The 17325-nt window shown below is 39.4% G+C and overlaps 1 protein-coding gene across 1 annotated transcript in view; it reads right to left on the bottom strand.

The window, feature by feature from the left end:
- The window catches only part of FAM13A (family with sequence similarity 13 member A), a gene marked incomplete at both ends in the record, with an annotated part of 316801 nt that overhangs the window by 279905 nt on the left and 19571 nt on the right, over nucleotides 1-17325 (bottom strand). Inside the window, one exon of the mRNA XM_080697200.1 lies at nucleotides 8577-8766. Within this exon, the coding sequence (XP_080553326.1) occupies nucleotides 8577-8766 (190 nt within the window). The remainder of the gene's footprint in view (nucleotides 1-8576; nucleotides 8767-17325) is intronic.

Raw genomic sequence — 17325 nt, 5'->3', positions numbered from 1 at the left:
GGAGAGTTTACTTAAATAATGTTGTATAATACATAACTGAAACTTAACCTTGCATTCTAACAGCAGCCTAGCATTTCATGAATATCTACTTTTTAAAATGACATGTTAGAGACTTCTGAACAATATGTGAGTGCCTTTGTAATAATTTAAGAAACAAGCAATATTTCTTTAATAATCACTAAATTTAAAATGTAAGCCTCTTAGTACTTGGGAGGCTGAGACGGGAAAATGGCAGGCTAGAGCCCAGCACATGGTAACTAACAAGTGCCTGTTTCAAAATAAAATGAGATGGGGATGGGGGTATAAATCAGAGGCAGCACGCCTGTAGGTGCAATCCTCATTACTACACACACACACACACACACACACACACACACACACACACACACGTAAGGCTATAAGACTAAAGTGGTATAAGACGAGATCCTTCCTTCAGTCAGTGAAGGATTTCTGTGTCAGTGGGCTTCACAGGTAGGCTTCATGAAGGACACACATTTTAACCTTTCTTGAAGCACAGGCAAGATGGAATGGCTGGGGCTGATGTGCTGGGAAACGAATGACATTTGAGCTTCAGACCCTGCGTGACGCAAATGCTGAAATTTATCCTTCAAAAACTCATGCTGAAATTTAATTGCCAATGTAACAGTACTGGGAGGAAAGGCCTGTAAGAGGTGATTAGGCCGTGAAGTGGGTTCATGCCGTTGCTGTGGGAGTGGCTAGTTTTAAAAGGGAGAATTGGCTCCCTCCCTCCTCCTCCCCTTGGGCCATATGATGATGTTGCAAAAAGGTCCTTGACAGATGAGAACACCTTAATATTGGACTTTCCAGCCTCTCTGTGAGCAGATACATTTCTGCTCATTATAAATTACCCAGTCCTAGATATTCTGTTATAATGGTACAAAGTGATTAATAAAGTGTTCCTCATTTTCTTGGAACCTTCCTAAGCTCTGTCCCCAATTCTGTATGCTTAGTGTATTGTTTTCCTTAAAGATATTGTGAAAAGATTGCTTTAGTTTGCATGTTGAATGTCCCCTAAAGGTCCATGTGTTAAAGGTTTGGTTACCAGGTGGCAGTGTTGGGAGGTGGTGTGGACCTTCAGAAGCTGAGAGATAGTGGAATTGATATGTCCTTAGGAGACAAGTTCATATAAATAATGAACTTGCTGAAAAACAAACCAAGAAAGCAATCCTACCACCGTAAGTACAAAAATACTTAGAAATAAATTTAACCAAGGAAGTGAAAGGGCTCTACAATGAAAATTATAAAACAACAATGAAAGAAATTATAACAATCACATGAAAAGTAGAATGTTATCCTGTGTTCATGGATCAAAAAGAATATTGTTAAAATGACTATACTACCCAAAGCAATTTATAGATTCAATACAATTATCATCAAAATATCAGTGACTTTCTTCATAGAAATGGAAAAAAATCCTAAAATTTACATGAAGCACAAAACACTCAGAATAGCCAAACCTGAAGGATTCATAATAGCTGACTTTAAATACCTGACTACAGTGTTCTAGTAATCAAAGCAGCTTGGTGCTGCTGGCATAGAAAGAGACTCATAACCAATGGACCTGAATAGAGAACCCAGAAATCAACCCATGCTTATATAGCCAACTAATTTTTGACACAGGTTCCAAGAATATACAACGGTGAAAAGAATGTCCTTTGGTGCTGGAAAAACTGGATAAACATGTGTAGAAGAAAGAAATTAGAGCTCTTCCTATTACCACACACAAAAATTAACTCAAAATAGATCCAGGACCTAAATGCAGAACCTCAAAAATGAAATTACTACAAAGTAATATAGGCAAAATTCTTTAGCACATTGGTATGGGCAATAATATTTTAGATTAGACCCAAAAGACACAGGCACCAAAAATAAAAATAGGCAAATGGGATTATATCAAACTCAGAAGGTTCTGTGTAGCAAAGGAAAGCAACCAACAGAGGAAAGAAACAACACAGAATAGGGAAAATATTTGCAAACTATTAATCTGACAAGGGATTAATATCCAGAATACATAAAAACTCAAAAAGCTGAACACCAAAAACTCACAAGTAATCCATTTCAAAAACAGGTTAAAGACCTAGACCCTTTTTCAAAGAAGACATATAAATGGTCATATGTATGAAAAAAATGCTCAATCATCAGGGAAATGCAAATCAAAACCGCAAGGACATATCTTGCCCAGTTAGGATGTTTATCATAAAAAAGACCAAAAATAGTAAATGCTGGGTGAGAAAGCAAAGAAAGTGGGACTCATATACAGTTCTTAGGAATGTAAACTAGTATGGCTATTATGGGAAAACGGTATGAGGATTGCTCAAAATAACTGAAAATAGAACTGGCATATAATCCAGCAATTCTACTACTGGGTATATATTCAAAGAATATGAAATTATTATATCACAAAGATACTTGCACCCCCAGATTTAATGTAGCACCATTCACAATAGCTCAAATATGGAATCCACCTAGATGCCCATGAGTGAATAAATGGAAAAAGGAAATACAAAAGACACACAAACAGAAATATTGAGCCATAAAAAGAGTATAATCCTGTCACTGGCAGCAGCATGAATGGACCTGGAGGTGGTTACATTGAAATAATTAAGCCTGACACAGAAAGACAGCTATCACATATTCTCACTCATTTGTGGAAACTAAATAGTCAATCTCATAGAAAATAGAATGGAAGAGTATTCACTAGAGACTGGGAAGGGCAGAGGGCAAGGGAATGGAAAGAAGTTAATAAGGGCATCAAAATGCAGCAGGGAAGAACTAGTTCTGGTTTTTCTTTAGCACAATCGGGTAACTATTGGTCAAGGGTAATTATTGATCAAGACAATATATGATAAATGTCATATATCTCACATATATCAAAATGGCTTCTAGAAATTCTTCCCAACATATAAAAATGATGAATGTCTGAAGAGATAAAATATGTATTACCCTGATTTGATTATTATATATTATATAAACATACCAAATTATCATAATGTATCCCATAAAGATGTATAAGCTATAAATATATATGTATATATGTATGTAAAGAGAGAGAGACAGACAGACAAGTAGTACCTGCCTATAGTCCCAGCTACTCAGGAGGCTGAATTAGAAAGATTGCTTGAACCCAGGAGTTCAAGGCCAGACTGGGAAATATGGCCCATTCTATTGGTTATAGGGGGAAATATATACATGCATACATACATATATATATGTGCATGTGTGTACGTATTTATATATATTTTAAACATATGTGTTATTATTTATATTGCATATATACTTATATTTCATATATGTTATATATATTTTATATATTTCCTCCCCACAACCAGTATGGCCAGGATACCATCTAGTGATGTGAGACTCTAATGCACCAATAAAAGTATATAATAAAGAAGGCACAGCAGTCAGTATATGCAGTTGGTGGGCAGCTTCTGACATAGTTACTAGGACCCCCTATCTCTGGGTACTACACCCGAATGTAATCGCCTCCACTTGAGTATGGGTTGGACCTAGTGTCTGGCTTCCAACAAATATGATGTTATGTCACATCTGAGATTAGGTTATAGCAGACTCCACCTCTCTCTTCCTTTCCCTACCCTCAGCTTGCTCACTGATGAAGCAGCCGTTCTTTAGTTTGTTGCCCTATGTGAAGATCCACAGGCCACAAGCAACTGAATCTTGCCAATCACAATGTGACGGAGTCTGGAAGGGAACCTTCCCCTATCCAGTCTTGATATAACTACAGCCTTGGCAGATACATCATCAAAGCTGTGCAAGGGACCACAAGCAGAGGACACAGCTAACCTCTGCCCATCTTCCTGACCCACAGAAACCCTGAGATAACATATACTGTTGTTTTATCTATATTATGAAGTATTTTGTTATGCTGCAATAGATAACCGATATGATATTCCAGTGTTTTAAATTCTGTAGAATAGCAAGATTATGGGAAGGTTTCAGCATAGTCATTCAAAGCCTCCCCCAAGGTTCGCTGTTAAAAACATACTCTGGCATGGAGCAGCTAACACATAAGAATGGAACATCCTACTGTTGGTTAAAGCCAATCCTGAAAATCTAGAATTCAGTGTCCCACCCTGCATTGACTCGGCTCCAAGCCTGACTCTGCTTTTTGTTTCTTGGCAAGGCGAATGACCTTTAGATTTGCTTTTTATATATTTCTAGCTTTGACCTTAGAATCTGTCCTCCAGTGATATTTTGTTTTGTTTTGTTAACCTTCCCTCAAATGAAAACAACTCTAAAATAGCTACCCATCTCCAAGGACTGTCTGTGGTCTTCAAGGCTCCTGTTCCCATGGGACCATTCTTGTGGAGTGGAGAGCTATTCGGGCTGTTAAAGGTTTGGGGCCATTTTTCCTGTCTCTGTTCCACTCACATGAACCCCCTTCTCTCCTCAGGGACTCTCTCACTCAAAACAACACTCATAGCACTTAGTGGTTTCAAGCAGGGAAATCTCCTGGACACTGATATTTCACAATCTGGTAAACAGAATCCATATAGTTTTTAGAAGCCCTTATTAGACGTATAATAAGCATACTATGCATATAAAATGTATAAGACTATATAATCTTTAGATATTCCTACTCTAAAATTTGAGGAAGCCATAACTATAACAAAATCATTTAGAAGATGTTTAGATAGCTTCACGAAGTAGAGTTAGTCCTACATGTTTTAGAAATCCTGTTTCATTTGATTTCAGAGGATATGGATTAAACATTACAAAGCATCTATTAAGGTGTAAACCACTATTAAGTGGTTTAGGAATTAAATAACAATTACATATGAAAATATCGATCTCATTTTCAGCTGGAGTATGTGTAGTGGCACAGATGTATCATTTGAAAAAAAAATTGCCTAATGGCACACTTTGGCCCAGGAAGTAGTGTGACAATTTGTAAGTACATTCTGACACCTGGTGGTGACTGGACAGTCCTACACTATTCCAAATGACAGTAATATAGTACTTTCATGCTAAATAAAGAGAAGGAACCAATTAACACTCTCAGCAAGATTAGTTGTTTTAAAATACATAAAAAGGCGGGCGTGGTGGTGCAACGCTTGTAATCCCAGCATTCGGGAGGCTGAGACCTGGAGGATCACGGTTCGCAGACAGCCTCAGCTACTTAGTGAGGCCCTCTTGCAACTCAGTGAGACCCGGTTTCTAAATAAAGAATAAAAAATAGGGCAGGGGGTGTAGCTCAGAGGTCAAATGCCCCTGAGTTCCATCCCCAGACCCACAAATAAAAATAAAAATAAAAAAATACGTAAGATGGTATGATTATAAGTTATATATAACATATAAGCATTCTCTCTCTTATGAGGGAGGGATGGAGAGAGGGAAGGGAAAAAGAGAGGGGGGAGGGAGGGGGAGAGAGAGAGAGAGAGGGAAATGTATGTTTATGTTTTCCTGGGGATTGAACCCAGGAACATTCTACCTCCAAACTAAACCCCTAGTCCTTTTTTATTTTTTGTTTTGAAACTGTCTATCTAGGTTGCTGAGGGCCTCCCTAAGTGTCTGAGGCTGGTTTCAAAGCTGCAATCCCCCTGCCTCAACCTCTTAAGTACTGAGATTGGAGGCATGTGCCACCACATCCAGCTTTTAAATTATATTTTTAAAAATGTTCAATATCCAAAGTTTGTTTTAAAGCCTTGATACAGGCTTTTATTTACTACCTGTCCTAAAATTCCTTCTACCTCTTCTTCTTCTTCTTCTTTTTTTTTTTTTTTTTTTTTTTTTTTGTACTGGGAATGGAACCCAGGGGCATTCTAGCTTTGAGCTAAACCCCCAGTACTATTTTTTTAATTCTTTATTTTGTCTTAAAGGTGTTTGTTGTTGTTGTTGTTGTTTGTTTTTTCTTAGCTTATATTTTTAAAGGGTTAATTTTTTTTTTTTTTTTTTTTTGGAACCGAGGATTGAACCCAGAGCACCACACCTGCAAAGCAGGAGCTTTGCCACTGAACTACATCCTGGCCCCTAATTTTGAAACAGGGTCTCAGTGAGTTGCAAAGGGCCTCATTAAGTAGCTGAGGCTGTCCATGAACTGGGATCCTCCTATTTCAGCCTCCCAAATGCTGGGATTACAAGTGTACACCACAACACCCAGCCTAAAATTCCTTCTTAATAGGAATTTTTCTTCTTATCAAGTTTTTAATTGTCTGTATTTACATGAAAAAAAATAGATGACTGAAATATTTACCAATGATTCAACTATATGACTGATCACTCTTGTATGCTCATACTTGACGAGGGCTTACTATATTGCAGGCACACAATAAATACTGTTCACTTGAAAAAAAACTACAAAATAATTAAATAGAATAAGTTGGAGTATCTTGTCAAAATTCATAGTATTCTTCAAACTTACACATGTTCTTTGGCATGATAGCTCAATGAAGGGCTTCTGGTTGTTTCCATAGAGATGGACTCCATAGTCTTTGAAAATGTAGGTGAGGGACTCTGCCCCAGCATGCCTGGCTACGATTTCAATTCAGTAAATCTGGGGTGTTGTTAATGCATGTGTATTTTGAAAAGACATCACTAGTAATTCTGTTTCACATCCCTAATCAAGAGTGACTAATTTAAACTACTAAAACATTTAATTTGCATTGCCTAAGTGCACTCTGCTAAAGTACAAGAGTATGCTAAGGAGGCAAGAAATGAAAAGCAATACCTAATTTAAATTTTGCCATAGTTCTCATACACTGTGTGAATGTGAATCAGTCCGTCTTTTATAGAGCCCATTACAAATGCACATATTCTTTGACCCAACAGTCCACCAAGAAGTTACTCTACAAACATACATACTTGAAATGACACAAGGTTAATCATAGAATCAGCTTTTATTAAGCAAAAAACTAGAAACACTCCAATGCCCATCAATATGGGACTGTGCTAAAAAAAAAAAAAAAAGTGAACTGTGTGCAGGAGAAAATAAAAGAAATAAAAATGAGTAAGTTCTCTATTCAAGGTGAAAAAACAAAGTAATTGTTTTTAAAAAGTGTGTTGTGCTATATATGTATTAAAGATAAAATGCATGAAATATTATTTTTAAGATGTTACCAGAAACTATAATAATATTGTTCTAGGGAGGGGAAATTAAGGTCAGAAGACAGGGTTTGGACTTTTCATAGTGTATGTTCATATATTTTCAACCACATGAGTTTACTGACTATTTGAAAATATATATACAGTCAGCCCTTGGTACTCAGAGGTATTTGTTCCAGGCCCCTATGGACACCAAAGCCACAGATAATCAAGCATCTTATGTAAAATGGTGTTGCATTTGCATTCAATGCACACACAGCCTCTCATATACTTTAAATCATCTCTAGACTACTTATAGTACAGAAATGAATATAAACAGTTGTACTATATTGTTTGGGAAATAATGACAAGAAAAAAATTCTGTACATGTTCAGCAACTTCATTTTCAAAAATTTTTGATCCAAGGCTGGCTGTGTATATTTTTTAAATTAAAAGTGTAAAATAAACCATGGGCATGATTACTTTACACATGTAATCCCAGTAATTATGAGGCTGAGATAAGAAGACTGCAGGTTTGAGGCCAGCCCCAGCAACTTAGTGAGGCCTCAGCCATTTAGGGAGACCCTGTTTCAAAATGAAAAATAAGGCTAGAGATGTAGCTCAGAGGTAGCATGTCCCTGGGTTCAATCTCTAATAACAAAAAAAAAACTAAAAATAATAAGAATGTAAAATGATTGTCTTCCCCAATGAATGTTGGGGAAGACAGCTTTAATTATGTCAAAATCAAAATATCATTTTAAGGCTGGCGTGTAACTTAGTAGTAGAATTCTTGCCTCACATGCACAAGGCCCTGGGTTTGATCCCTAGCACCACAAAAATAAAAAAGAAAACCCTAAGAAATACATTTGTCTTTCTATTGTGCAATGTACTATATTATTCTCCAAATGCTCTACATACTTAATTTTATCACTCCAAAAATAAATGACTCCCAGAGAGCATCCATACTTTCGTAGTATACCTACTGAGCATATGGAGAATCAAGGTATCTTTTACATTCATGATTGACCTTCGCTGAACAGATTAACCAAAAAGGCTTTGATTACCTTAAATAGTACTATCAATTGGAACTTAATTAACCATGAGAACCCACTATTAGTACTAGAACAATGGGTTATTTTAAGTGTTTCTTAGCACTTCAAATTAGGAAACATTCCAAACCAGAAATCTCAATAATTAATGTTATGGCTCTATGGTTAATTAAATCAGTACTGTCTAAATAATGCTAAGCAACAGCGCCCCCTTTCGTGTGTGTGGTCCTGGGCTCTGCTCCAGGTAGGCCAGTGCTCTACCACTGAGCTTCATCTCCATCCCAGCAACGTCCCTTCTAAAGGGACAAGTATATTATGCCATCCTGATAAAAGTGCTTCAGAGAACATTTCAACCACACATTATGAAATAATTCACCAGGAAACACTCCCTTCATGCAAGAAACCGCAAAATCTAGCATATCTAGCACCTGCCCAGACCCACCATGCTGTGTGAGAAAGACCCACCATGCTGCGTGAGGTACTCCACGATGCTCTGCACCACGGCCGGGACGCCGCTGTCGCTGAGGCCCTGCCGCTGAAGCTCCTGGAGGCTGACTCCAAATAACTTCTTATAGGAGGAGGCCTTCTGTCCACTCAGTGGCGTGACCGCGATCTTTTTCATGTCTTCTTTCAGCCGAACCGCTGCTTTACTTTGCTTAAAAGGGCAGAAGAAAAAAGAGCAGTCAGTCACATTGACCACGGGGCACTGCATGGCTATAACAGAAACACCAGAATTGAGATGTGTGCCAGTGGAGATGAGCAGTCACGGTCTTATTTTTATGTCTACTTAAATTAAAATCTCTAATGTCTCTCACACGCTGCTTAGTATCACGATTTAGTACACACTGATCTAAAAGTTAAAGGAGTGAAAGTAATGAGATACCTAAAACCACAACTTAAGGGTAGCTAAGAGAGCGGGCAATACACGGCAGTATCCAAGACATATTACTATAGTAACCAAGGGGTGTGACTCAGAAGTACCTGGTGAACAGGCAAATAAAACATTTATAATAACACTGGAGGGCGGGCGTGGTGGTGCATGCCTGTAACCCCAGTAGTTGGGAGGTGGAGACAGGAGGATCACGGGTTCAAGACCAGCCTCAGCAACTTAGCAAGACTCTCAGCAACTTAGTGAGACCCTGTTTCCAAATAAAAATTAAAATTGGGTTGGGGGCATAGCTCATTAGTAGGATACTCTCAGGTTCATGCCCAATAGCACCAAATAAGAATGGCTGGATCCCCATGCAGATCCTGAAACAATGTTTCTATAGCTAAAATTGATCTAGATGTCATTTTAAGGTAGCCTAATTTCAAGTGCCAGAAGAATAAATGTGGAATGAATACTTTCTCTGATTTGATTGTATCTTTAATCATTACGATTAGTCATTTGTTGACACATAAAATCAACTCGATTCTAATTGAGGTACAAAATGCCATTATCTCTGAAACATCAACATTGTAGGTAGGCACCATATTTAATTCTTTGACAAAACTCTACATATTATAAACAAAAAAATGCAACTTATATTCAATTGAGTTGAGTTGCTGCCACAATGAAAAAAAAAACCATATTTTAATAGAAATGTGTGTCTCAAAGAAGAGGAATTTCTTAAGCATGTGCCTTATATAAATGCTATGTACCCAAGTATTGCAATACTAGAGAAAAAGACGGTAAAATGCAATTTTGTTTAGGGACAGTGGCAGCAGAACTGGGGGAAACGTCGGCTTTTTGAGAATGAATACTGCAACAAACCCAGATGCGAAGATTATTAAGTGACGATCACTTGGTCATTATGATATCCTAAGCAAAGAAACACTGCCTCTATTCTGGAGCTGAAGAATCAAAGAACAGAGAGTTGAATAGCTTGATAAAACTCCAGGAAAGGTAGTTTCACATTGCTCCGGGTTCGTGCTACCATTTTTAATTTAGGTTGTATTAAGGTTAGAGTGCATGTTGCATAAACTGACATTGTAACAAGTGCTCTATGTGACACAAGATATTTATACTCAAGTTGATTCTACAGTCTTCACTTTGAGTAGGATTTTTGTGATCTTAATTTGATTTTGAACTTTGTAATCTACAGAATTAGGCAGATTTCTAGGGATAGATTTGTATCTTTTACTTTTATTTATTTAGTTAGTTTTTGGTGTACTGGGGTAGAAACCAGGGGCTTTCTCCTTCCAGGCTACACTCCCAGACCTATTTTATATTTTATTTGGAAACAGGGTCTCACTAAGTTGCTGAGAGCCTCACTAAGTAGCAGAGGCTGGCTTCGAACCTGTGCAATCCTCCTGTCTCAGCCTCCCAAATGCAGGGATTACAAGGGTGCATCACCACGCCCAGCTAATTGTATCTTTTATTTATTTATTTTTTAGTTAATCAGTTTTTTGCTGTATTTTATTTTATTTTTTATTTTATTTTTCTTTTTTAAAATTTTTTATTGTTGCATTATATTCATACATCATATTGGAGTAAAAAACTTGTGTGCATATACATGTACACTGATTTGTATCTTTTAATGGATAGTTTAGGAAAACCAGGTCTCCCTAGTAAAAACTCAGCAAATATGAATTTACTATATAAATTTAGCATCAACTAGTATTAGATAAGTCACGGTATTAGGTATGATAGAACAGCAGTAAAAGCAAGAACCATTCATTTTATAGAAAAATACGGGGCGGGGGGGTTAAGCCAAATTTGTAATAGGTAATTATTTTTTCTAGTGGGTTTTAAACATCAACCTCCTTCAACTGAATACACAGAACCTTTCAACTTGGTCTCTCCAGTGAGCAAGCAGTCAATAAAACAACTAGTAATAATGAAACTTTGAAAATAGTCTCTCAGCTGGGCATGGTGGTGCATGCTTATAATCCTAGTACTTTAGGGCTGGGGGTGTAGCTCAGAGGTAGAATGCCCTTGAGTTCAGACCCTGGTACCAGAAAAAGAAGAAGAAGAAGAAGAAGAAGAAGAAGAAGAAGAAGGAGGAGGAGGAGGAGGAGGAGGAGGAGGAGGAGGAGGAGGAGGAGGAGGAGGAGGAGAAGGAGAGGAAGAGGAGGAGGAAGAAGAGGAAGAAGAGGAAGAGGAGGAGGAGGAGGAGAAGGAGGAGAAGGAGGAAAGAGAAAGAAAGAAAGAAAGAAAGAAAGAAAGAAAGAAAGAAAGAAAGAAAGTCTCTCAAGTATAGTGTTAAAAATAGTGGACAGGCTGTGTGGTGGTGCATGCCTGGAAGCCCAGTACTTGGAAGACTGAGACAGGAGGATTGCAGGTTCGTGGCTAGCCTAAGCAACTTAGCCAGACCCTTCCTAACTTAGTTAAGACCCTGTTTCAAAATTAAAAATAGGGCTGGAGGTGTAGCTTGGAGGTAGAATGCCCTTGATAATCTCCAGTGAGACACACACACACACACACACACACACACACACACACACACACACACTGCACGCATACAACTGTAGCTGACAGGGCTGAGAATGTAGTTCAGTGGTAGAGCACTTGCCAGGATGTGCAAGCTCTTAGTTCAATCCCTGGACAAGGACATGAGCAGAAAGAGTTGGAGGGGGAAAAGAGGGGAAGGGGAGAGTAGAGAAGGGGAGAGATTCACAGCCAACTCTGAGGTTAAAACAACTGTTATGTTACTTTCACTTTATCTTCTTACCAAGACAATCCAGCACAGCAGGTTAGTGGTAGGGAACATGGACTGGAGCCACACTGCTGGTCTGAATCTCATTCCAACTCACATGTCACTTACCTCTGTGTGCCACTAAGTGTGCAGTTGCTCTCCACAGAGGAGCAAGAACAGTGCAGGGCACGCCGGTGACTATGTCTTCCCCCTCGCCCCCTTCTCCTACGATCTGTTATTCTGATTTCTTCTTAACGCAATGGAAAGCTACTCTACCGCTCCTGTAGTGAAGCTGTAGACTACAAGCTGCTTTTTAAGAAGGCAACATTTGATTTGTGGGCTAATGATGATGACCCCTCAAATGATCACCTGAAAAAAGGTAATGAACAGTTGAGAGCTGTGTGTGGGGGGTGTGTGTGTGTGTGTGTGTGAGAGAGAGAGAGAGAGAGAGAGAGAGAGAGAGAGAGAGAGAGAGGGCATTTTACCACTGAGCTATACCCAAGCCCTTTCCTTTTGCATTTTGAGGCAGGATCTCACTGAGTTGCCGAGGCTGGTCTCAAACTTCTGACCCTCCCGCCTCAGCCTCCCCGGCAGCAGGGATCACAAGGGCGTAGTACTGCGCCCTATCAGTCAGTAACTCTCACCATCTGCATGACAGGAGCTGAGCTTTCCTTCAGCTGCCTGGATGCTGGCCCCTCTGTAGCTGCCCCTTCCACTTGGTGAGCTGCTCCATAACTTCCCACTACAGTGTAGTGGAGCTGAAGTTAGCCAGGCCCATTTCTGTTCCATAACCACACACATGCCACTAACTCATGAACATAATAATATCTGAAGAGAGAATAATGAGAGCAAAGAGAAAACTGGAGTCTTAGAAAGTGAGAGAAAAATCAGAATGGTGACAGACAACTTTCATGGAGTGTTTACTACGTACACCAGTCACAGATCTAAATATTTCAGGTGGCCTTGCTCATTGAATTCTAATGAAGAAACACCAGGAGGGGAGCCACTCTAGTGTGCCCTACTTACCAGAAGGGACAGAGGAGTGAGGATGTGCCCTAGGTGGTATCAATTATGTGGTGGAAGCAAGACCCACACTCAGGGACACACTCAGGCACACCTGAGGGCTCATTCAGGTTCTTTTTATTTTTTTGTTTTTGTTTTTGTTTTATGGGACTGGGGGTTGAACCTGGGGGCACTGTACCTCTGAGCTACACCTCCGGCCCTTTTTATTTTTTTATTTTGAAACAGGGTTGTTGAGGGCCTACCTAAATGGCTGAGGCTGGCCTCAAACAGGTGATCCTCCTGCATCAGCCTCCCAAGTACAGAGATTACAGGTGTGCACCACCATGGCCAGCTAAAGGGTACATTATTAATCCTGACTCCAAACAGGAAATGGTAACAACCAAAGGCATAGGTTAAGAGGAACAGTGCCCTTCCTAGAAATAAACAACAAAATTCATGTTCCTGTAGTAGAATAAAAAGTGTTTACAATGTTTCTTATCCATCCATCCATCCATCCATCCATCCAACTGAGGTCTCAGTATGTTGCCTAGGCTGGCCTCAAACTCTTAGGCTTCAAGGATTCTCCCATCTTAGCCTCCCAACAACCTGGGATCATAGGTCTGGCTCTACTGTACAAACTCTCTTGGTCTTTTTAAAACAAAATAAGATATGCTTCGACACAACATCACTACTTCTGATATTAGAACCTAAATAGAGGTGTTCATCTGCCAAGACTTTGCCCTCTCGGCATCTGCATTCCTATTCATGCAGTCCATAGGCGATTCTCAACGTGAGAAATAAGCCCTGAGAGAAGGTGTGGTCATTGGCCGAAAGTACTCTCCACTTTTAGATATTCTTTCATAACTATTATTCTTTTAGTAATGATTCTTTTAACTCTCCACATGAAATTGCTCCGGTGGTGAAAGATCAGGACTGTGAGAGAAACTGAGTCCGTGAAAAATAAACTTTCCGGTAAACTTTCAGCTTTGTTCAAAATGGTAAAAACCAGTTAGATGCAATGGCAGCATTCCAGTCAATAATTACGAATGCAGAACTCCACCCTTATCTTTGGAATCTTGGCCTTTGCACCTAGTAATAGCGATGCCTGGAGTTATAGTGACACCACCTGGTTAAAAATAGCTATGTCAAAACAAAGGACAGATAAAATAGATGTGTAAAGGTGAAAGAAAGAAAATATGGTGAGAATAAGAAAGTATTTTTGTATGAAGAAGAGTTTATCCTAAGATTGTCCCGAATGGGAAAGAGAGAATTAGGGTAATCAGAAAAGAAAAGGAAGTTGCAGAGGGTTAGTGATAGGAATATGGATTATTAAAAGAGGAATAGGCTTCTAATAAGCCTATCGTTTGAGGAAAAATGCTCAGCTGCTAGAGAAATATATCTGACAACTAAATCTAAAGACTTCGTGTTATTTCTTGGTGTTTACCTGCTAAACTGTGTCATGAGTTTGTTTACGTTTTCAGACAGCAGATTGTATTGCAGACAAAACCCAGCAGACATTCATCGAAATTCTCTAAATCATCATAAAGGAACACGGATTTTCCCTATGATAACTATATGAAAGTTGGAATCTCGGACTTCGTCCCCCCATTATAGATAAAGAAGGACATTGGACTAAGCCCTAGGAATGAAAGTTCCGAAAGGGTTAAAGAAAACTCTTAAAAACAAACCGGACTCTTCAAGTGATTTTGGGTGTGACTTTTATTCCTCTGGAATTAGCCAAATAAAAGCCTCTGCAGCTGCAAGGCCAAAGGGGGCTGGGTCGAAGCACAAGACCCACCTGAGATAATGGGACTAATCTCAATCACAAAGACCTGTGATATCCCAGGCCTTTACCTTTGTCTTGTCCAGGGTTGGTGATTTGCATGTGTATCTCTCTTTTTTACTTTGGGTTATTTGCACTTTTTTACTAGAAATTCACTGGGAGAGGGGAATATATAAAAAATCTTGTGTCCAGAATAAAGTGTTCGATTGCACAAGAAGCATCGATCCATATCAGATTCTTTTCAAGAGCGCCGTCACTAGGGACTTAAAGAAATTTAGTCCCTAAAAGGGAAAGAATCACTGCAGATAAGAATCTGCAGTATTTCACTCTATCCTTCCCCATCTTTACTGAGATCGACCACGAGTAAATTCGTGCCCCATTTGGACTGAGCAAAGAAGCAAGAAGCCTGTGGCATTCATCAATACAGTAAACAGAAGGAATTTCAGAATCCTTGAATTTCATAACAGCCAGCATCTCTTAAGTGCTGATTTTATCACAGACATGATTTTTTAAAAAGTGTCTTAAAATTAATGTCCCTAAGTCTCAAAACCACCTTATTTGTAGGCATTCCTTCTATTTCTACAGGAATAAAGACAATATAAGGCACCCAGAGGAATAAGCTTGTTTGCTGCATGGCTCATAAGTTGTAGAGCAAGATCACAACCCCAGCTGGGTGTGGTGGCACACGCTTGTAATCCCAGCATAAAGGAGGCTGAAACAGGAGGATCATGGTTCAAAGACAGCCTCAGCTATTACTTACTAAGGCCCTTTTTTTTTTTTTTTGGTGGTACTGGGGGTGAAACCCAGGGGCTTTCTACCTCTGGGCTATACTCCCAGACCTATTTTATATTTTATTTGGAAACAGGGTCTCACTAAGTTGCTGAGAGCCTCACTAAGCAGCTGAGGCTGGCTTCGAACCTGTGTGATCCTCCTGTCTCAGCCTCCCAAGTGCAGGGATTACAAGCATGTGCCACCACGCCCGGCCTTAGTAAGGCCCTTTGCAACTCAGCAAGACCCTGTTTCAAAATAAAGAATAAAAAGTAGGGCTGGGAGTGTCACTCGGAGGTAGGTAATACCCCTGGGTTCCATCCCCAGTACTGCCAAAAAAAAAAAAAAAGAAAAAAATCAACCCAGGTCTTCTGGCCCTAGTGCTTGAGCCTTAGCCATGAGGTACTCAGGTTTCCTCAATTTTAATAAAAAATTTGGTTTCAGGCTACTGAAATCAGTGTCCTGTATTTCCTTGAGGCAATTATCGATGAAGTTAAATACCAGGAACTTAAGGTAGTTTTAAAGGGTAAGCAGAATAACTGGCTAGTTCAATTCCAAACTGTATCTCTCAAGACTCTTTGAAACTGGACCTAGGAACGTACAAAAGGAAGAGCCACCCCACCAGTACAAAGAAGGAGTGCAAGGAAAGCACCAGGTGAACCTAAGACGGCTCTAAGAGACCTACGGGCCAGCACACATGGGCTCCCCTGGCCCAGTATGAGACAATCGGCACACCAACGGTGACAACTGTAAATGAGAACATATTGTTTACTAAATCTCTGAATCCATCCTGACATGAAAAGTGAACGAAAGGAGTAAGAGTACCAACCCTCTTTATAAGAATGCTGCTCCTTGCCAGATGTGGTGGGGCACAGCTGTGATCTCAGTACTTGGGAGGCTGAGACAGGTGGATTGCGGATTCAAGGTCAGCCAAGGAAATGTGTGAGACTGTTTCAAAATACAAAACAAAACAAAACAAAAAGGCTGGTAGTGTAGCTTGGCAGTAAAATACCCCTGCGTTCAACCTCTATCCCACCCCCACAAAAAAAGAATGCTTTAGCTAAACATAGAAGGAATGGCAGAATTAGAACATAGCCATTTTCCTCACATATTAACTTAAACAAGGATTGCCAGCAAGTGCTAAAACATTAGGGTAAAATCATGGAGAACATGATTTTCAGTGTCAAAAGATTATCCTACAGTTTACATAATTGCTACAACGGGGAAACATTTACAAAAGCATCTGTCCATAACCACCTTCATCTTTGACCCAAATGATCAAATTTATCATCACGTATCATGAGAAAAGCTGACGTCACATGCTACTAAAGTGATATGGTATAAAAACACACCAGATACCAAGTGTTCTCGACAAAAATGTCTAAGCTGATACAAATCAGCCTCTACATATTATTTTCACTTGAAAGTAAATACAGAAAAACAAAAGCCAAAGGAATCAGAAACTTTCTAGGAATCAGGTTTTTGTTGCTGTTGGTTTTGGGGGGTGTGTGTGTGTGTGTGTGTGTTCTTTTACCTTGGGGCTACTCCCAAACCTATTTTATTTTTTATTTGGAAACAGGGTCTCCCTAAGTTGCTGATAGCCTCACTAAGTTGCTGAGGCCGGCCTGTGATCCTCCTGTCTCAACCTCCCATGTACTGGGATTACAAGTATGTGCCACCACGCCCAGCTCCGAATCAGTTTTTCTAAATCTAGTTAACTAACTTAAAATCTCAGAGCACTTTTTGGATATCTTCTTAGGTATCCTTCCACAAACTTTTATAGCACACATTATCTAAGTGCATTGTAGATTTAACACATTAATTCTTCACCTGGAATCCACAGACCATAAAAGCCTGAAAGTGCCTCATATTTTTGGAAATAATATGCTCAAAGAGATTTATGAACTGAAAAACTAAGATTCAACAATTTGACCAGGTGTGGTGGAGCATGCCTGGAATCCCAGTACATGGGAGTACACAGGAGGCTGCCAAGAGGAGCACAGGGTTGAGGACAGTCTCAGCAATTCAGTGAGCCAGGTTTCAA

Source organism: Muscardinus avellanarius (assembly GCF_963383645.1).
Source record: "Muscardinus avellanarius genome assembly, chromosome: 6".
Classification (NCBI taxonomy): domain Eukaryota; kingdom Metazoa; phylum Chordata; class Mammalia; order Rodentia; family Gliridae; genus Muscardinus; species Muscardinus avellanarius.
This window is presented reverse-complemented; position numbering and strand designations above follow the sequence as displayed.